The sequence below is a fragment of the Delphinus delphis genome, chromosome 5 (assembly GCF_949987515.2).
Source record: "Delphinus delphis chromosome 5, mDelDel1.2, whole genome shotgun sequence".
In the NCBI taxonomy this organism is placed as follows: domain Eukaryota; kingdom Metazoa; phylum Chordata; class Mammalia; order Artiodactyla; family Delphinidae; genus Delphinus; species Delphinus delphis.
In genome coordinates this window covers 27,278,695-27,301,372 of record NC_082687.1, presented here as the reverse complement: position 1 = coordinate 27,301,372, position 22,678 = coordinate 27,278,695, and the positions used below count along the sequence as shown (strand labels likewise).

At 39.1% G+C, this 22,678-nt stretch overlaps 1 protein-coding gene across 3 annotated transcripts in view; it reads right to left on the bottom strand.

The window, feature by feature from the left end:
• ARHGAP10 (Rho GTPase activating protein 10) overlaps positions 1-22,678 on the bottom strand; it is a 326,043-nt gene that overhangs the window by 40,851 nt on the left and 262,514 nt on the right. For all 3 annotated transcript variants that reach the window (XM_060012123.1, XM_060012125.1, XM_060012124.1), the window contains one exon: positions 12,386-12,536. In XM_060012123.1, coding sequence (XP_059868106.1) covers positions 12,386-12,536 — 151 coding nt within the window. The remainder of the gene's footprint in view (positions 1-12,385; positions 12,537-22,678) is intronic.

Genomic DNA, 22,678 nt, shown 5'->3' with positions numbered 1-22,678 from the left:
TCTCACATTAACTATTAAAATTTTTAAGAAAAAGAGTCCACCTTTAAAATAACTAAGATAATAACCAGAGACTTAAAGAGTCACTATTTCTATTCTGACCCAAAGAGTAAAATAAAACCACAGCCACCATCACCATTCAAGCTCAAAGACTCCTGTTGCTGAGTTCAGAGAACAAATATTAGTACATGCAAAATGTCAGCCGTCTAATTCACTGTAATAGGTTTGAAGATTTTTTTTTCCACCCAAGGTTGACACTGGACTCCTTCTAAATACTGCCTAGAAGACGTGTGTCTTCTGCCATGCCAAGCAGAATGAGCATTTGGAAGGAGCCAGGCTGCAAGGTTGCGACCCAGAGTTCATAAAAGGCAAGGAGACACAACTTGTTACAGGAGTAGCCTCCACAGTTGACTCGATCTCACATCATTTCTTTTTCCTCAACAGCTGGGAAGGATTCAGTAAGTACAAATAAACTGACCACAGGTTTGTTTGGTTCTATTAATTGTAGACAGCAGTCTTATCTCCTGGTAATTTTTATCACGGTCCGTAAGAGTTTTCTGAGTAATAACAATTGCTTGGAATTGGCCACACTGAGATAATACCTTCCCCTTCAAGATTTCTCCTCATCTTCCTAGCTACAAAGGAAACGTTTCAAATCAGTCACTCCTGACAGCCTTAAAAATTCTATTTCATTCAGGATAAACAATACTTCAGCTGGTTTGAAAAGATGTTTCTTAGACAGCCCGGCTACCTCCTACGTTGTAAGTGTTTCAAAGAGGGCTATAAAGAGAGTGACAGCTGCTTGAATTCAGAACTAGAAATTAAAATAAAAGCTATTAGAAGTGAGGAAAAAACCCACACCACAGGGAGACAAGCTTTAAAGAATTTTTCTCTCTTCTATTCTAGTTACCTGCCATGAACTTTTTTAAGGCGTTAAATAAGACTTTTTTTCTTCCCCCTCCAGAGAGAGGGGGAAATGTTCATCCCACACAGGAGCATAGTTAAGATTATAGAGGAAGTCATATAAGAAGGTGCCTCGTGCTTTGTCACTAACATTAGGGGAGCTGAGCTTCGAGGAAGCGTCTGGGGAGACGCCGGTGCAGGAGAAGCAGCGGGCATGATCTATGGGCAGGTCACAACTCAATCACAGCCCTGACATTTCTGGCTGCCTTTTCCAACCCATTGATCTCATCACGGTAAAAGTGAGAAATAATCTGTCGACAGAGCCTGTCACTGGATTCAAGCCCGGTCTTAGATTTAACTTCACAACACAGTAATTCCATGCCAGGGAATCATGACTTTGCTCAGAGGAGGTGGTAAGATGGCTCGGCCTTTGGAAAGTTATTATCCAGAATCTACCCGTGAAGCGTCATGCAAAAAAATGGTAAGAATCGAGAGAAGATTACCAAGCATAAGACAGAGATCTGCTTGCAGCCGGTTACTTGGGCTGATTATTAATCTCTGCAAGCTGATCAGCTATGTCTATAAGGAAATGTCAATAGCTGCAGAAGGTCTCTGAAAATCCACATCAAAAATGGTTTTACAGTGATTCTTCTCTCACATAAGTGTCCTGATACAATCTGAGGGAGGACGGGGGTAGTAACAATTCACTTACGAAAGCATGCTTTCATGAAGGTCATTTCTTTTTTTTTTTTTTTTTTTAATTGGAGCACAGTTGATTAACAACGTTGTGTTAGTTTCAGGTATACAGCAAAGTGATTCAGTTATACATATACCTGTATCTATTCTTTTTCAAATTCTTTTCCCATTTAGGTTATTACAGAATATTGAGCAGAGTTGTCTGTGATATACAGTAGGTCCTTGTTGGTTATCTATTTTAAATATAGCAGTGTGTACATGTCAATCCCAAATGCCCAATCTACCCCTCTAAAGATACTCCCTTGGGAGCTGAGATTGGAGAGTGCATAGTTGCCGTGACTGTCAGCTCTCCATCCTTGACTTCTACAGAAATAAACATCTTTGAGTATGGTGGGGGCCGCCCATCCTTTACATAAGCCTGTGACTGAATGGATATAAGTCTGCGAGGTAAAGTAGGAGAAAACTGAGCTCTACATTGTTCATAATTATGAGACTAATCTTTCTCTAAGAAGACACAGCATTTCAGTTATTACTTAACATTTCTCTGTCCACTGGCTTTCCACATACACTATTTATACCAAACCTATTTTCTAAACAAGTTACATATAACAATATGTATTGAAGACACTAACAAGATGAGATGATTTCTTCCTTTTGATGGAAAGATGATCTAAAGATATATATTAAAAAAAAGCCTCAGGACAAAACTAAGACATAAACACAAGGAAAAGATTTACCTATGAGCCTACAATGTGGCTGATGACATCTGTGTTGATTAGCTGCCTTCATTCTCCACACCTGGTCAGTGGAGAAGTACCAACAACTTGCTTTCACATTTCTACCAGATATCCATTTTATTTTCAATTCCTAGAGCTCACTCAAGCCCACATCAACCTAAGCTTAAATTACTTAACCAGCCTTTTACCATGGCCTTCTTGACTCCTACAAGACAGATCTGTCCCACCCTGATTTTACAGACTGATGCATATCAGGATACGTTCTTCCTTTAAGAAAGGAGGAAAATGGTCCTGCTTTATTGTTACCCCATCTCCCCTTCAACAGTTGTATTTTCACTTTTTTGCCTATAAAGTTCTGCATCCTCGTCATGTTCTCTACCACACTGTAGGACTACAATAATACGTGTTCAACAAAATGGGCTCCAGTTAGCACATCCGGGATCCAAGTGGGAAAGTGCCAACCTAACGATACCCAAAGTAAGAACTACCCTAAAATAATATTAAATCCTGCCAATTGGCTCGCAAGATGATTTTGTTTTCAACTCTTTATAAGTCATATCTTTTCTGTTGTCTAAATAAACAAACTGCTATACCATGTACAAAAGAAGACAGGCAAAGAATACCTAATTACCAAAGAAGATACAAATAAAACTAGTCCTGTGAATGTCTAGTTGTGTTTAAAATTAGAGCTAGCGTAAAGGAAGAATGGGAGAGCTTAGTCAAAATTCAGATGATAATCCTCTTCTCACTCACCAAACCTTCTTTTAAAATGTTTCTTCTGCCTTGAAGAGAAAATAGCAAAGAATATACCTCATACAGCCTCATGAACCTTCCTTGTATATGGGGACAAACACAACAGTCTCTCTTTATATAAAAAGGTACTAAGGGTCCGGGACCCAGCCCCGTCCACCAGACACTGCACCAGCAGCCACGTTCCCACCACAAGAGGGCACATGCAGCCCACATAGGGGATACTCCCTGAATGCCTGGCTCTGGTGGCCAGTCAGGAATGCACTTCTGAGCCCCACAAGGCATCTCCTAAATAAGGCCATTCCTTCAATTCTGGGAGAGACAGCTGATTTACCTAATACATAGAAACAAACACAAAATGAGGCAAAATGAGGAGACAAGGGAATAGGTTCCAACAAAAGAAAAAGACAAAGCCTCAGAAAAAGAACAAAAGGAAACAAAGATAAGCAATCTACCTGTCACAGAGTTCAAATTAATAGTCATAAAGGTAGTCATTGAACTTGGGAGAAGAATAGATGAACACAGTGAGAACTTCAACAAAGAGACAGAAAAATATAAGCAAGTACTAAACAGAAGTTATAACTGAACTGAAAAATGCACTACATGGGCTCACCAGCAGACTAAATGAGGCAGGAGGATGAATGAGCAAGCTGGAAGAGAAAACAATAGGACTCACCCAGACAGAGCAGCAAAAAGAAAACAAAAATTAAGTGAAGATACCTTAAGGGACCTTTGAGACAACATCAAGAAGAAGAATATTTATATTACAGGGGTCCCAGAAGGAGAAGAGGGAGAGAAAGGGCCAGAAAACTTATTTGAAGAAATAGTGGCTGTAAACTTCCCTAATCTGTGGAAGGAAAGAGACATCCAGGTCCAGGAAGCCCAAAGAGTTCCAAGCAAGATGAAACCAAAAAGACACACACCAAGACATATTATAATTAAAATGGTAAAAGTTAAGGACAAAGAGACAATCCTAAAAGCAGCAAAAGAAAAACAACTTGTTACATACAAGAAAAACCCCATAAGGCTATCAGCAAATTTTTCAGCAGAAACTTTACAGTCCAGAAGGGAGTGACACAACATGTTCAAAGTGCTGAAAGGAAAAACTTCCAACCAAGAATTCTGTACCCACAAAGTTATCATTCAGAATTGAAGGAAAGATTAAGAGTTTCCCAGATAAGCTAAAGCTAAAGGAGTTTATCACCACTAAACCAGCCCTACAAGAAATGCTAAAGTGACTTCTTTAAGCTGAAAAGAAATGGCACTAATTAATAATGAGAAAACACATAAAAGTAAAAACATCACTGGAAAAGGTAAATATATAATACAGGTAGTGAAACCACTTAAAATGCAAACATGAAGGTTAAAAGACAAAAGTAGTAAACTTAACTAAAATTAAAACAATTAGTTAAAAGATGCACAAAATGACATGTAAAATGTGTCATCAAAGGTATAAAATGTGATGGGGGGAGTAAAAAGATAAATTTGGACACATTCCAAAGCTTTAAGAGGTTACCAATTTAAAATGGGCTACTATTTACTAAGATGTTATATGTAAACCTCATTGAAACAACAGGGAAAAAAACTTGCAGTAAACACACAAAAGAAAATGACAAAGGAATGTAAGCATAACACACATACATACACACGTGCGTGCACACGCGCAAAAACCCACCAAGACACAAAGGAAGCAAGAAAGAGAAGAAATGAACAGAGGAGAACTACAAAAACAGCCAGGAAACAATTAACATAATGACAATAAGTACATACCTGTTAATAATTACTTTAAATGTAAATAGACTAAATTTGCCCATCAAAGGCAGAATGGCTGAATGGAGAGAGACTCATTTCAGAAGAAAGGGTACACAGAGACTCAAAGTGAAGGGACTTAAAAAGACATTCCATGCAAATGGAAATGAAAGAAAGCTGGAGAAACTACACTCATATCAGACAAAATGGATTTTAAAACAAAGACTGTAATAAAAGACAAAGAAGGGCATTACATAATGATAAAGGGGTCAATCCAACAAGAAGATATAAGATTTATAAATGTATATGCACCCAGCAGAGGAGCACCAAGATATAGGAAAGCAAATATTAATGGACATAAAGAGATATTAAAGGCAATACAATAATAGTGGAGGACTTTAACACCTCACTTATATCAATGGATAGATCATCCAGATAGAAAATTAATATGGAAACACTGAATTTAAACAACACATCAGACCAAATGGACTTAATAGATACATACAAATACAGAATATTCCATCCAAAAGCAGAATACACACTCTTTTCAAGTGCATATGGAACATTCTCCAAGACAGATTACATGTTAGGTCACTAGACAAGTCTCAAGAAGACTGAAATCATATCAAGCATTTTCTCCAACCACAATGGTATGAAACTAGAAATCGATCACAAGAAACAAAAGGAAAAACCACAAAAACATGGAGATAAGCCAACATGCTACTGAGCAACCAATGGCTCACTGAAGAAATCAAAGGAGAAATAAAAAAATACCAAGAGATAAATAAAAACAGAAATACGATATGCCAAAATCAACAAGATGTAGCAAAGAAAGTTCATAGCAATACAGGCCTACCTCAAGAAACAAGAAAAACTCCAGTAACTTCACACCTAAAGGAACTGAAAAAAGAAGAACAAAGTCGTCCAAAATTAGTAGAAGGAAGGAAATAATCAAGAGTGGAAATTAATGAAAGAGATTTAAAAAAACAATAGAAAAGATCAATGAAGCTACGATCTGGTTCTTTGAAAACACAAAATCGACAAGCCTTTAGCTAGACTCACCAAGGGAAAAACGAGGGCTCAACTAAATAAAATGAGTGATCAAAGACAGGAAGTAACAACCAGAGAAATACAAAGAATCATAAGAAACTACTACAGACAATTACAAGCTAACAAATTGGACAACCTAGAAGAAGTGCATCAATTTCTAGAAACACACAACTGAATCATGAAGGAATAGACCAATTACTAGTAAGGAGGTTGAAACAGAAATCCAAAAATCTCCCAACAAACAAAAGCCCAGGCAGATGGCTTCACTGGTTAATTCTACAAAACACTCAAAGATTTAATAGCTATCCTTCTCAAACTCTTCCAAAAAAACTGAAGAGGAGAGAAATCTTCCAAACACATTTTATGAAGCCAGCATTACCCTGATGCCAAAACCAAACAAGAACACCACAAAAAAAGAAAATTACAAGCCAATATCCTTGATGAACATAGATGAAAAGAATCCTCAACAAAATATTAGTAAACGAAATCCAATGATACATTAAATACATTAAGAGGATCTTACATCATGATCAAGTGGGATTTATTCCAGGGATGTAAGATTGGTTCAACATCCATAAATCAATCGACATGATACATCGTATCAACAAAATTAAGGATAAAAACCATATGATCATCTCAACAGATGCCAAAAAAGCATTTCACAAAATTCAAAACTCTCAACAAAGTTGGTATAGAGGGCATGTACCTTTACATAATGAGGCCATATATGACGAACCCACAGCTAACATCATATCCTAACAGTGAAAAGTTAAAAGCTTGTCCTGTAAGATCAGGAAAAAGACAAGGATGCCCGCTCTCGCCTTACTTTTATTCAACATAGTATGAAAGTCCTAGCCACAACAATTAGGTAAGAAAAAGAAATAAAAGACATCCAAACCAGAAAGGAAGAAGTAAAACTGTCACTACCCACAGATGACATGATACCATACAGAGAAAACCCTAAAGCCTCCATCAAAAAAACAGTTAGAATAAATGAATTCATTAACGTTGCAGGATACAAAATCAATATACAGAAATCTGTGGCATTTATATACACTAATAGCAAACTACCATAAACAGAAACTAAGAAAACAATCCCATTTACAATTGCAACAAAAAGAATGAAATACCTGGAAATCAATTTAACCAAGGAGGTGAAAGACCTGTAAACTGAAAATTATAAGGCACTGGAAAGAAACTGAAGAAAACACAAATATATGGAAAGATATTCCATGCTCATGGATTAGAAGAATTTATATTGCCAAAATATCCATGCTCTCTACAGATTCAATGAAATCCCTAACAAAATGCCAATGGCATATTTCACAGAAGCAGAACAAATGACTCTAAAAATTGTATGGAACCACAAAAGACCCCAAATGGCCAAAACAATCTTGAGGAAGAACAACAAAGCTGGAGGTATTACACTCCTTGTCTTGCAACTATACTACAAAGCTATAGTAATCTAAACAGCGTGGTACTGGAACAAAAACAGACACACAGATCAACAGAACAGAATGAGAGTCCAGAAATAAACCTTCACATATATGGACCATTAAATTATGACAAAGGAGCAAATAACATACAATGGAGAAATGACAGTCTCTTCAATAAACAGCATTGGGAAAACTGGACAGCAACATGCAAAAGAATGAAACTAGACCACTATCTTACACCACACACAAAAATCAACTCAAAATGGATTAAACACTTGAATGTAGGAGGTGAAACCATAAAATTCCTAGAAGAAAACAGAGGTGGTAACATCACTGACATCGGTCTTGGCTATGTTTTTGTGGATCTGACTTCAAAGGCAAGGGAAACAAAAGGAAAAATAAACAAATGAGACTACATCAAACTAAAAAGCTTCTGCACAGCGAAGGAAACGATCAACCAAATGAAAAGGTAACCTACTGAATGCGAGATGATATTAGCAAATCACATATCCAATAAGGCATTAATATCTAAAAATATCAAAATATATAAAGAACTCATACAACTTAACAACAAAAGCAAAAATAAATAAATAAAACAACCCAACTGAAAAATGGTCAGAGGATGTGAACAGACGTTTTCCAAAACAACACAGAGAGATGGCCAAAAGACTCATGAAAAGGTGTTCAATATCATCCATTGTTAGGAAAATGCAAATCAAAACCACAATGAGCTATCACCTCATACCTGTTAGAATGGCTATTAACAAAGACAATAAATAACAAATGCTGGAGAGAACATGGAGAAAAGGGAACCCTAGTACACCGTTTCTGGAAATATAACTTGGTGCAGCCACTAGGGAAAACAGTATGGAGGTTCTTCAAAGAGTTAAGAAGAGAGCTACCATATGACCCAGCTATTCCTCTTCTGGGTATTTATCCAAAGAACACAAAAACATTAATTCAAAAAGACACATGCACCCCAATTTTCATTGCAGCATTATTTACAATAGTCAAGATATGGAAACAACGTTAAGTGTCCATCAATAGATGAATATATATATGTGTACCATACATATTGTATATGTATGTATGCAACTCAGCCATGACAAAGAATGAAATCTTGATATTTGTGACAGCACAGATGGACATTGGAGGCATTCTGCTATATGAAGTAAGTCAGAGAGAGAAAGACAAATACCATATGATTTCACTCACATCTGAAATCTTAAAAAACAAAACAAATGAACAAAATAAAACAAACACATAGATACAGAGAACAGATTAGTGGTTACCAGAGAGGAAGAAGGTTGGGGAGTGGATGAAAGGGGTAAACGGGGTCAAGTGTATGGTGATGGATGATAACTAGACCTGTGGCGGTGATCACTGTGTAGTGTACACAGATGTCAAATTATAATGCTGTACACTTGAAATTTATATAATTAAAAAAATAGGTAGGGCTTCCCTGGTGGCGCAGTGGTTGAGAGTCCGCCTGCCAATGCAGGGGACACGGGTTCGTGCCCCGGTCTGGGAAGATCCCACATGCCTCGGAGCGGCTGGGCCCGTGAGCCATGGCCGCTGAGCCTGCGCGTCCGGAGCCTGTGCTCTGCAACGGGAGAGGCCACAACAGTGAGAGGCTCGCACACCGCAAAAAAAAAAAAAAAAAAAAAAAAAAAGAGGTAGGAAGGACATAAATTTGGAGTGGGAAGGTATAAACAAAAACACAACATACACTGAACTTTTTGAGTTACGTTACTACCACTTCTAAGGAAATAAAAACACAAAGATAACCTGAGAACGAAATAAAAGGAAGCCTTTGATTTTTTCATCTTCTTTTTAGCACTTAGCAGCCTACCTCATATTTTGCTATTTCCCAACAACTGACGTAGCCAAATCTACTCAGCTTTGAGGTTTGTGAGACTATTAAATGCTATATGAAAATGAACGATATGGCTTCTACAAAATAATAAAAAGAATTTCAGAAAAAATTTAACAGCTGCTCTATTTAAAGAAATCTAGCTAGATAATATATCCATTTCAGTTCATCTTAATCATCAACAGAGATCTTTAAGCAAGTAACTAGAATTCTAAAGTCTTCTGCAAATAACAAGTTTAATGCCATTAAATCACATTAAAAAGGAAAATAAATGAGCATTGTGTATGCAGTATGGCTAAATGTGCCAATACCAATTAAAGCCTTTGTTAAAGTAAAGATATTAAGTGTCTTTAATTAAACTTGGGGGGCGGGGTTGAAAAACGATGTCTAGCAGCGGAGGGCGTCTCTCCTATTTCACACCAGCTAAGCTAGGATTCTCCACTTCTAGGTCTATCCTACTTCAGCTCATGCTAACAGGCTTGCTGACTGCTAATGACGACTTTCTGATCTGCCTAATGCTGAACTGAAACCAATTCTGAGTGTTTTCCAGGGTTGCCTGTTGGGTCCATCGCATGGTTTCATACCTTACTCAATGCAGAAGAAATAACATACCACAAAACCACTTCACTCAAATACCAAATCTGTGACCAAATCATACAGCTGAGGAAACTCTCCAGTCATTCAAACTAGTTCCTTGAATCTTGGCAAATAATCTACCTAAACTTAAACAAAAATAATTTGTCCTGGATTTTATTAAGTCAAATTTAACTTGTACTACAGTGAATAAATGGGGGGAGGGTAAAGGTGGAAACATACTTGCATTTAAACCTTCTATCGGACTCACAATAAACTAAAAAATTTGGAAAAATCATCAACCAAAGTTGGCTACTAATGCATACCTTAACCAAAACTAGATAAGCATGGAAAGTGACTCAACTACCATCAATAAGAAAAAATACATAAAAAGATTAAACTTTTGAAAATTTCAAATAGAGTTGACAATTAGATGACTCAGGCTACTGAAAAACATTTAAGTCTTGGTGATAAGAAGAGATTTTTTTTTTTTTTTGAAAGGGTAGAGTTTTCAATGTGCTAAGTAATAATCAACAACATAGCCTTTTAATATCCTTTCCTTGTATGCTTCCTTTCAAAAGCATTTTCACCACCTCTTCATTTATTTCTTTTTTTAGAATATGCAAAACACGGATCCCACTTTGTTCTCCCTGAAATAATTCTTTTTCACACAGCTTGAGTTTCACTAAAGCTTAGCTACAAATAATAGGTGGGGGAGGGGAGAGGATAAATAACAGGTTTTAATTGCTTTATCTTATGACCTGTAAGATAAAACAAAATCACCCCATGACCAAAATCATGGGCTTTTCTGATTCTAACAACTTCCGGAAAAATCAAAGGCTGCAATCCAGAAGGATCAATGTAAAGTTATAAAAAGACAAAATGTACAATAAGACATCATATAGATGGTGAACGTAAAAACAGACTACAGGAATTAAATATTTGTCCATCTTCTTTTTTCCCTTAAAATTAAAGAGTTGTACAGAATTTATATATGGCCTAAAAATTAGGAAAGCTATGATTGTACACCATTTTGAGTATTCCCATAAAAGATGTGCTAAATACCACTTCAGCAGCTTCTTACCCATTAATAATAATCATTCAGCAACCCAATGATCAAAAAATTAGTAAACTATGTACACATGACTGGCTATTCTGATTCAATTCCTAAAAATACCCCCCAAAGTAGATGTGATTCCCTCTTTGGTCATTACCTTTATGAAACAGAGTCAATTCAGTTTTGCTCAAGGGCCGATGAGCCCAAGTAGGTATTGTTTTACATCGCCTTGATATTGCTCCCCTCCTACTTTCCAACATTTGCCTCGTTCACGAATTGTTTAACACTTCCACCAGAGGACAAGTGATAGATAAGACAAGGCTCAATTCAAACCAGTCAGCTTTACTCCTTATTAGCAACTCCGTTGAGAGAGTGAACACGAGAAAAGAAACAGAGAATAAGAAGTTGGCTGGGCTCAGAAGCTGAAACTAAGGGCTAAAAGGAAGCTCTGAAAGTACAGGTTGACTTGAATAAATCATGCCCATTCTCTAGAAAATGAGGATCTGATTTTAAAACTAACGTGTGTGCATGTGTATATGTGTGTGTGTGTAATATATAAGTGTATACACACACACACACACACACACACACACACACACACTACAGGAGGCATTCTGAGTCCTCGTGTACAGATCCCCTGAGAGTTAGTTAAAGACCGGTGTCACCTGCTTGCATGGGTCTTTGGATATTAGCTATGTGACATTTCATTATACAGCTGCTTACGATGGAGGTATTGTATGTTTCTATCTTCATTTCCTCCTTCCCTTTGACAATCACCTCACACCTCCAAACCAATAAAACCTTGGTAGTTTCGATCTTATTCTCCACGCCAATAACTACGTGATTACAAATCAGCAACTGGGGTCTCGCTATGGCTCACAGCCTTGTTTTGTAGGGATCAGTGTTTAAAATTCCAGTTTCTAGGCTCCAGTAAAAAACGAGGCAATCTGGCAATACTGAGACAAGGTGGCCACATGACAACAGAGAGTTGGAACAGCGTGGCTTGGATGGAAAGTAAGGACTTCCACTGGTCAGAGTCCCACTGCAGCTCGGTCCACTCAGCCTAGCCCCCGACCGTGGTCAATTTGCCACCCCACCCCACTTTCTTGCCTTACAAGAAAGTCAGAAAACCGGACGGTGCAGAAGCACAGACCCCAGCGCCACAGGGACCCGTGCCTTTGATCTCAATGCATTTAACATCAGACTCCAATCTGCTCCTCTCATGAAAGATCTACTTTCATTTTAGTTCCTCTTCCATTTGTCTCGGGGTTATGTAACCTCACAGGAGGTCACACAAGTCTCCCCAAAAAGAAATTTTAGCTGTCTTTTCAAAGTAAAAAAAGAACTGTGAATAACAAAGACAAACACAAAACTGAAACGTGCATTCTCTCCCTGACAAGGAAAGATTTACCACCCCCCCGCCCCGTTAATCTCAAAAATCATAATCTTAAGGGGAAAAGAAGTTAAAATCCAAAGGATGGAAGACCATGGCCCGCCCTGGGGTCATAGGCTTTGCCATATTCGCAACAGACTATCAAGAAGAAACATGTAATTAACATCTTACCATCTTCCAGTTCAAGACAAAGATTATACACAGCCACGGGTCTCTTAGTCCTCTGGCCCTGTCTCTTCGATTGCCTTGGTGGAGCATTCGGGGGTGATGCTGACAGGGTGACTGGCTCAGGCAGTGTGGCGTCAGGCAGGGTCCTAAAAATCTGCCATCAAAACATGAAGGACATTAATTGTTTTCCATGAACAGAAACCTGGGTTTTCCAACAGTCATACCAGTACCGAACAACATTTGGAGTTCATCCAAAAGGGACTGTTGGAGCCAAAAATCCATGCCTTCAAATTTTGGGTATTAAGCCGTAAGTCTTTATTTTTTAACAGAGATTTCAAAATAAAATTTCTCATTAAAATTAAGTAAAAGCAGCATCAAATCATTATATTTAAAAACAGATTCATGCCCAAACTAAACAAGTATAACTATCTTCACCAGATGTAGACAATACCACAGCTCTTCATCCACAAAGGAAGTAATCGGGGTAAAATATTAAAAACAAATATCCCATTCAATTTCACACAGAGTTATATCTATGCCAAAATGCTAGTCTCAATTTTTTTTTCAAACTACAGAAACAGAAACATATGACCGCAAATATTTTTTACACATTTAAAAATAGCCTGTGCTTTACGAAATTACCTTTCGGATTCCCACGCGCATTTTTCAGAAAATGCTTCGTAGATTTCACCAATTCGTTTAATACCTTCCAACTTCTCTTAAATATTTCCCCTCCATTTATGAAACCTAGAGTATCAGCACCTTGATTATCTACAGTGTCATCCATCTATCAGCAATAACAACATTAATTAAAACGTGCTGCTTCTTTGCTCAGCAATTTTTTTTTTTCTCTTGAGAAAAGCAAACTATGCCATAAAGGGAAGCATATCATACAGAGGTGATTCATAATAAAATTTTCATAGCTGCCAAGACCTGAGTTCAGAAGCTTCCTGTCCCCAATAACACTGGAGTCCCTTCAGCCCTCAATGAAGTCATAACATAAAATATTTAGACATCACCCTGACACTGTATCTCCAGAAGGCTGATGTTCTAAAGGTAGATGCTCGAAGAAAGCCAGCTAGCATTAAACAAACTGTAAATATAAAACTCACAATAAAAGGCCCTGTGTGAAAGCCCCACTGTTACAAGGAGATTATTATTTATATACTTGAATAAAAACATGACCTGTGTATACGCGTGAGCGTATCGCATATATGTATCACATTTAATAGCTAACAAACGTGTCAGAATTATATTCACGGTCTAAAAGTTCTCACCTAAAAACTACTGTATACCAACAGAAATAAACAATTTCAACAGAGCATTTACTTTCTAAGTACCATACTGCCCCCTCATGTGTAAACTGAATAAAAAATGGTTTAAATTACTGTGGACAAATATTTGCTAGTTAAGAGTTAGTTTTGTGCTCCAACTGGTAACCTGCTAATACCATATTTCCACAGACTTTGTGCTCCAATAGGGCAGTCTGGAAACAGCAAACTACTCATCTGCCCAAAATCCTCTGCTGTCCCTACTAGAGAATGGACCTGAGGACACAGGGAGGGGGAAGGGGAAGCCGGGACGAAGTGAGAGAGTGGCATGGACATATATACACTACCAAATGTAAAACAGCTAGCTAGTGGGAAGCAGCCAGATAGCACAGGGAGATAAGCTCGGTGCTCTGTGACCACCTAGAGGGGTGGGATAGGGAGGGTGGGAGGGAGACGCAAGAGGGAGGAGATAGGGGGATATATGTCTATGTATAGCTGATTCACTTTGTTATACAGCAGAAACTAATACACCATTGTAAAGCAGTTACACTCCAATAAAGATGTTAAAAAACAAAATCCTCTGCTGTCTAGACTATCATCCACATCTGGACTTATTGCCATCTCTCATTGTTCAAATTAAGGAAGGTTGTGAAGTAGAGGGAACAGGAGAGAAGTTAGGTTGTGAAGAGGATGACAATGGTGAAGGAGAAAAGAAAAGGTGGGAAAATTTGATCCCATCAAAAGAAACTAGCACCTGTGGGTGACCAACACTGGGAATAGCTCATTGACTTATGTTCGATCTTTATAAACATGGCACATGGCTCTGGAATGGTACTCGAATAAGAAACCAAACAACACAGAGCCAATATATCCAAAGTATAAATAAACAGTGGAAAGGTTATATCCCAAGAACCGGCACTGGATAGCTGATAACCTTCCGAGCAGCTCTTCCTGGAAGATCGCACGGACTGGAATGATGAGAATGCTGACCATGGTTTCCCCTCCCTGCCCCACTCTCCTCCACCACCACACAGAGTGAGGGTGAGGGTAGTAAGGTGTGAGAGCAGCCCCGGTCTGCAGAGCCAGAATACCAAGCAAACCGGGACCCAAGAGTGTGACTCCAATGTTCCTGGGGGGCTGATCTGAGACATCCCAGAGCTGGGCCTCCAGAAGTCTCCAGAAGACTTATGACATCGTTCAGTTTACATCAGAGTATCTAGGAAACTATTATTGAGCCATCAAAAAGAAGAAAGTCCTGCTACATGCAACAGCATGCATGCACCTTCAACCTCAGTGAAATAAGTCAGACAGAGAAGGACGACACTTTATGATGTCACTTATATGTGGAATCTTAAAAAAGAAAAAAAAAAAAAACTCATAGAAACAAAGAACAGACTGCAGATTGGTGGTTACCAGAGACAGCTCTGGGGATGGATGAAGGTGGCCAAAAGGTACAAACTTCTTCCAGTTATATGATAAATAGGTTCTGGGGATGTAACGTCCAGCATGGTGAACACAGTTGCCAGCACTATATTATATACTTGAAAGTTGCTAAGAGAATACATCTTAAAACTTCTCATCACAAGAAAAAAAAAATTGTAACTATGTGAGGTGATGATGGATGGTAACTAAATTTATTGGGGTAATTTTTCACAATATATACCCATATCAAATCATTATGTTGTACACCTTCAACTAATACAATGTTATATGTCAATTACATCTCAATAAAACTGGAGGGGGGAGAATATCTAGGAATGGGGACTGGGCTTGGGGGGGGTTGTTTTGTTTTTCTGTGGTTTGCATTTTAAAGCTCCCCAGGTGATTCTTTTGTATAGTCAAGGCTAAGAAATACCCATTAGGCAGTCATTCCACAGCATTCTGTACTTGTCTTGGATGGACCAAAATCTAAATTGAAACACCAGAAAAATTAGTTCAAAAAAAGTGGCACTGGGGCTTCCCTGGTGGCGCAGTGGTTGAGAGTGAACCTGCCAATGCAGGGGACACGGGTTCGTGCCCCGGTCTGGGAAGATCCCACATGCCGCGGAGCGGCTGGGCCCGTGAGCCATGGCCGCTGAGCCTGCGCATCCGGAGCCTGTGCTCCGCAACGGGAGAAGCCACAACAGTGAGAGGCCCGCGTACCGCAAAAAAAAAAAAAAAGTGGCACTGGACATATGCAATCAATTCCTTGGATCTTCCCAAGTCCTAATCAGGCATGAAATGTTTCAAAGCTTCTAAAGACCAACCATTCCCTCAAAAAATTCTGTGTATTAGCATTTCAAAGAGCTAACCTATCATCAAATTAGGTGGTTCCAAAGCACAGATGCTAACTTGAAAAGGTACTATCCTGGCTTTTAAGTCTTCCCAGCTATGGAGGCTTAGACATATTATTAAAAGAGTGTATCTCATCTTCTCATTTATATAGTGAGAGCCATAATACTTATGTCTCAAGTTATTACCGGGATTAAATGAGACATTCATAAAGTATTTGGTACAGCACTTGGTACATAGTAACCAGAAGTAAATGGTAGCTTTTCTATTTGTAAATATGATCACATCCAGTAAATAGTGATAATAAAAATGGATGCAGACCCTCGTTACTCTACTAAACCACTGTTTTGAGAGGTCATTAATTTCTTGAGGTCTTGACTTCCTCAAATTCAGCGTTCAGTTAATCAAAAGTGTTTGCGGAAAAACTCATCAAGAAATGGACTAAAGGGAAGCAATAAACAGAGGCTCTTGTCAAAATTCCAAAGTCACCTAGAATCACACGGTTGTTTTGTGTATTTACTTCCACATTTCAGCACTGAAATTTGAGATTTAAATTACTTTCTCTATCATTCATTACTTAATAAACACCTACTAGGTGGTAGGCTTTCTCTAAAGCACTTCAATATCCTCAAGAACCTCTGAGGTACGTATTGCTCTTCACAGTTTAAAACAATAAAAGCTCAAAGATTAAACAATCAGCCCAAGTCTCCACAGTGTGAAGATGGCACAGTTGGTATCTTAACTCTCAACTCTGATTCCAAAGCCCCCGCTGCCAGTTGAAAAAACAAACAAAATTTAATTCTTAGGGGAAAAATCACCAATTATACTGTTCCGTATCTGTTTAGAAAGAGTAAACCTGGAGATTATAGACTCACCATCATTGTGCTATGTTCTTCTAGATGTTGCAAGAATGCATTACCTTTTATATGCATTTAACCTTATCTGCCAATGCATCAACCTGTTCTCAATTCTCTTTTTTTAAAGCTATTGATACAAAGCTATGCTCTCATGGTTCTCTCTGAAACATCAGAAATGATTTTAAAAGATACTCTTTTTAAATTCAGAAGAGGAGGAAACAGTAAATTATTTACTTTAAAATTTGGTCTTCTTTCTTGGCAATCTGATTCTAGAAGTTAAAAGTTAGCTGATCTTGTTCTGTGTAGCCAATGTGTGTCTTCTTTAAATATAACACTGATTTTCCAATTCTAGAACCATGGCATGGATGCAAATTCCCCTACCGCCCAGGTCTCTTTCCAAAATCGTGTGACTCTCCTAACTTCCCTACATCATGTCACCTTTGTTCTGGGGCAAAAGATGAAATTACCTTAAGGAATAGATCAAGTCTACTCAAAACTTATTTTTTTCAGGGTAGAAAATTTCTTCACTTCACCTACGTATTTACAACATAAGAAAAACTCAAACCAGACAATCCAATGACAAAAAACAAAACTCCACACGTAGGTGTCAGGTAAGGAAGCGCTTATTCAGGTCTCTGAAGAGTGCTAGCACAAACAAAGTCTGGCACTATTGCTCAGAGTCACAGATTCCTTACACACAACAACTGGATGTTTATGCCCACGGGACGCAGCCATACATATAAACACCTCCCCAAGTCCTTCCATCGCCCTCTGCTACCAGGGGCCACGTGTGGAAATGACCGGTCCACCTCTGCTGGAAATACTTTGCAGAGAATAGGAAACAAGAATGGGCTCTGCAAATTTCACTTTAGTACCCAACTCAAACCTACAGCATTTGGTTCAGCTGAATTAATAAATACTATGTGTAAAGGAAATGAAGGGGAATGAGATCATTCTTTTCTAAAAAGCTGTTTCTCCAGAAGAGTTCAGTGGTGTTTCTTGTGATAAGATTACTAATATGTTTGTATATTCCTGTCATCTTGAACAATGACAGTTGCAACTATTGGGTACTTGCAGTATGGCTGACATTATGCCAAGTACTTGACTTACAAAGATTTGAACCCAGATTTCCTGATTCCAGCGTGCATGTCTTGGTCATCATGCCCGCCTGCCTCCGATATCACACACTCGTATTAAGCCCCATTCATATTATGTCCTCTTTGGTGATGTCATATCTCTCATAACTATGTGACCCATAACAGAGGTACAGCCAGAAGACATTGGAAATTAATGCATACTCCCCTTAGTAAACTTTTAACATGGAAAGAAGGGAAAAATAAAATTTCCAATCTCTTTCTAAAATACATCATGATATTGCTGTACACCTGAAACTAACTCAACATTGTAAATCAACTATATTCCAATAAAGTTAAAAAATTAAAAATACAACAAACTAAGGAATACTACAAAAAGGACACAGACTCACAGACACAGAGAACAAACTAGTGGTTACCAGTGGGGAGAGGGAAGGGGAGAAGGACAATCCAGGGGTAGAGGATTAAGAGGTACAAACTATTGGGTATAAAATGAGCTACAAAGATATGTTGTACTACACAGGGAAAAGAGTCAGTATTTTGTAATAACTGTAAATGGAGGGTCACCTTTAAAAATTGAATAAAAAATGAAAATTTTAAAAAAAATTTAATAAAATTACATGACCTTAAAAAATAAAATAAAACACATAAATACAAAATGGCCAGATATTTCTTTCAGCTTCAGAGTCTCTAGTGTGTTTAGACAAATACTCGTTCCCTTGGGGCTGTATGACTCTTAAGTTGCCTCCAAGGTAGCCTGACCCATCCATCTACAGCATAACTTCAGAGTTTAGCTATGGTGGGAACAGTCCACTGAAAGCTCTGAAACCCTTCCAGCTGTCTGTTCTTGAATCAGCACTACCCCGTGACTAAATATGGGTCTTTTATAGAAAACTTTAACTATAGTTAATGATAGCAACTGACAGTGAGACAACAGTTGGGTTCAGGCTAGACGCTGGAAACAGTCTAAGGCTTCATGTTTGTTCTCGTTCATCCAAACTCAGAATCTCAGAGCTGAAAAGCCTCCTAGTTATAATTTCAGCCAACCCTGTATTTCACAGGGGAACAAACTGAGGCCCTGTGGCTAAAGGTTCGCTCACATTCACACCACCACCAGCGGCAGACCCAGGCTTTGTTCCGGACCAAGGTCTCAACGTCCACTGCTATCTCCCATCTTGCTGGCACCAGCCCTTTCTCTCCAACAGACTGTCCTCTATGCATGTACTTCCTCATCGGGGGAGGTTTTTGCTCAGTGGCTGAAATTCCTCTAAGTGCTCTCACACGCATTATCGGACACAAGCCTCAACACACAGAGCTGTGAGGCTGACACAGGAGCATGTTACAGGGTCTTGTTCGGAGCCCTGCTGACGCCCGTCAGCATGAAACCATTTCCATTGCATCACAGGGGAGAGGGAGAAGGGCAGCCAGGAAGAATGAGAGAGGGGAAGTGGGCAGGAGAGACAGCCAGCCCAATGGGCATCCATCCCACAGGCTCCGGCTTGACAGCAGCCCTGACTTACCATGAGCTTTTTTTTTTTTTTTTTTTTAATTTATTTTTGGCTGCGTTGGGTCTTTGTCGCTGTGTGCGGGCTTTCTCTAGTTGCGGCGAGCGGGGGCTACTCTTCATTGTGGTGTGAAGGCTTCTCATTGCAGTGGCTTCTCTTGTTGTCGATCACGGGCTCTAGAGCACAGGCTCAGTAGTTGTGGCACACGGGCTTAGTTGCTCCGTGGCATGTGGGACCTTCCCAGACCAGGGATCGGACCTGGGTCCCCTGCATTGGCAGGTGGATTCTTAACCACTGCGCCACCAGGGAAGCCCGCCATTAGCTTTTTGAAGAACAACTTCAATTTTGGTTTACAACCGAAAGAAAAAAAAAAAAAAAGAAACTAAATTTGGTTTACAACCAATTTATCAATTGGTAGAGTTCCTGTTTTTCTTTTTCTTTCTAAGTTTCCAACTTCAATTTCTGGAGACATTTTCCGACCCCTTCCCAAGTCCTAATGGGATATACATAGTGATTTCTGCAGTTCCCTGTGCACTAAATAGAGGAGAATACATAACTGACTTTGGTCTTGACTTCAAGCTTTCAGTAAATGATAACCTTTATCAACAAGACTTTATAAAATGGAATGTACCTCAGAACTACCCACCCCAAACCATGGGCATTTTCAGTGACATAAACTGTGGATACAGCATCAGTGCCCTGGTCTTCCTAATGTTCAACAAAGACCAAAAGCGGTAATAATAACAGTAATAATAATAATAACTTTGATAACATACTGGAACCAAGTGGTATTAAAGAAATTCACATAGGCTCATGGAGTAACTTTCTCCCCAATCAGCTCATGAGGTGAACCTCTCCTAATTAAGCCAAAGTTGCATCACTCTTACATTCATGGTGCAAACACATATTCCCAGTTATAAAATGTTTTTTGGTTTACAAACCTTTAAAAACACTCCAGTGCGGTTTTTATCAATTTGTACCTGCAAGCATTTGGGAAACGCAAGCATACACTTTCTGAAGTCAGAAGAAAACACATTCCTAAACACAGCTGTAACCTGACTTTCGTAACACAAATATCTACAAATATTCTTCACTGAACGAAGAGCCAGTGCTTAGCTAGAACTTTTTCCCCCGATCAATGTGTCCTTCACTCACACGCAAACAAAAAGTTGACACTTCTGCGATAGAAATCTAGAATAACATTAAAGAAACATACTCCGTGTCAACGATAAGGCACACCCCATACATGATATTCCTTTGTTTTTCTTTTCCTCCTCTTTCAATTTAGGTGTACAACTTCTTCCGAAGTTCTTTTTTTTCTCTCTTTGCCACCGTTCGTCTTTCCAGGACTCAAGCCTGCCTTAGAAACATGTGGTCCTAATGGCGACACAGAGAGGCCTCTCCCAGCCAGGGCTAGCTCTGGCCATGACAAAAGCAGGACTCTCCCTCAGTGTTCCTTGTGAATCTTTAAACTGAATATGAGTAAACACATTTAAAACCGACTCATCATCTTATGAAATTTTCAAGGTAAATGACATTTTTTCCCTTTGGCATATAAGCCATGACCCCTAGTTATTTGGGTAGGCAGGAATGACCATTTCCCTGGAAAGAAAAACAAGCCCTGGACCTATTAATTCTACAAAAGGAAATGTGTGAATTTTGATCAGTGAAGAAAACATCTCCTGAAGACATATATATGATTATATTTATCAGAATCATCTGAAATCTTTTTCCAAGTATGTACGCCCCCAGGCATGGCCTACATATTTAAGAGAGAATGCAACACGGTTTTTTTTTTTTTTTCCTCCCATTTTAGCGATCAGAAAAATAAAATGCCTTAAAGCAAAACCATGTTTTGAAGGTGGTCAATGGTGGGACTTTATGAGAAGCTGCATGGGGAGGGGTGGAGTGTGGTTTCAACCTTCATATTTAATCACTGCTCCTAAAATTTATGGGGCTAGTTTGGTTTTCATTTTTTAATAATAAATTTCTTTCAAATTATAATTTATCCATGGTACAAAAGTGATAACGTATTACATTCCTTGCAGAAATCCTGATAAACACCAAAAAAAAACTCTTTAAAGATGAAAACCACCCATCATCCCACACACAGAGACATTTCAGTTAAAATGTTGATGACTATTTATCAGAGGTTTTTCTTCCCCTGCAACATCTGTCTCATTTTAAAGAAGTCAATCCATCAGGACAACTGTATCTGGGGTCCAGGTTCCTAGAATTTACCAGTATGCAGTCCCTAGTTACACGTGAGAGGTGACCTCTGCTATACGCATCTGTTAGGAATAAGCTTTGGGCAGGATTCGATTTCTAAACACATTAGGACTCAGCTAGATTTTACCCCCCAATTGAAACGTTTCTAATTAGGAGTTTAGGAGATAGTCGTGCATAATTTTAAGAGCATTCCAAACAGCCCAATGTTTAGATAGACCCTCATGCCTGCCAACTCAAGGTTATGTGAAGGTCACACATACTGAGGGCCGACAGCAGCCTTTCCTTCAGTGTGTACGATTTATTTTCGTAAGTCTTAAATATGATGAAAGCATCAACGATACCGAGTTCCTGCACCTTACAAGGAACATCTCAAAAGGTTAATGCTTAGATTCTTGGATTCCACCTCAGTTTGGAACTCGCTCACCCTCTGTCATTTGCAGCTGTGTTTGAAATGCCAAAAAAGGAAGATTTCCCTCAACTGATCACACTTCGCCTAGGACCAGCTTTGACACAAAGGCTTCCAATCATGATGAAAAGTGCAATGATGCGTTAAGTGTATTCCTTTAATTGGAAGGACAGAGAACAGTCAGGATAAAACAACCAGAGAGGGCTTCCCTGGTGGCACAGTGGTTGAGAGTCCGCCTGCCTTTGCAGGGGACACAGGTTCGTGTCCCGTTCCGGGAAGATCCCACATGCCGCGGAGCGGCTGGGCCCCTAAGCCACGGCCGCTGAGCCTGCGCATCCGGAGCCTGTGCTCCGCAACAGGAGAGGCCACAACAGTGAGAGGCCTGCGTACCGCAAAAAAAACAAAACAAAACAAAACAAAAAAACCACTGGCCACTGGTGATTGATTCAACCCCCAGCCCCTCTTTGCTCCCCCCAAATCCGGGGGTGGGAATGAACATTCCAATCCTTTATTCATGGCTGATTCTCTGGCAATCTGCCCCCACCCTTAGGTGCTTTCCAAAAGTCATCTAATTAACATAAGCCCAGTCGTGGTGCAAAGGGGCTTGTCATGAATAGGAAGACACTCATTTCATCTTTATGGCCCTGAAGGACTTCAGGAACT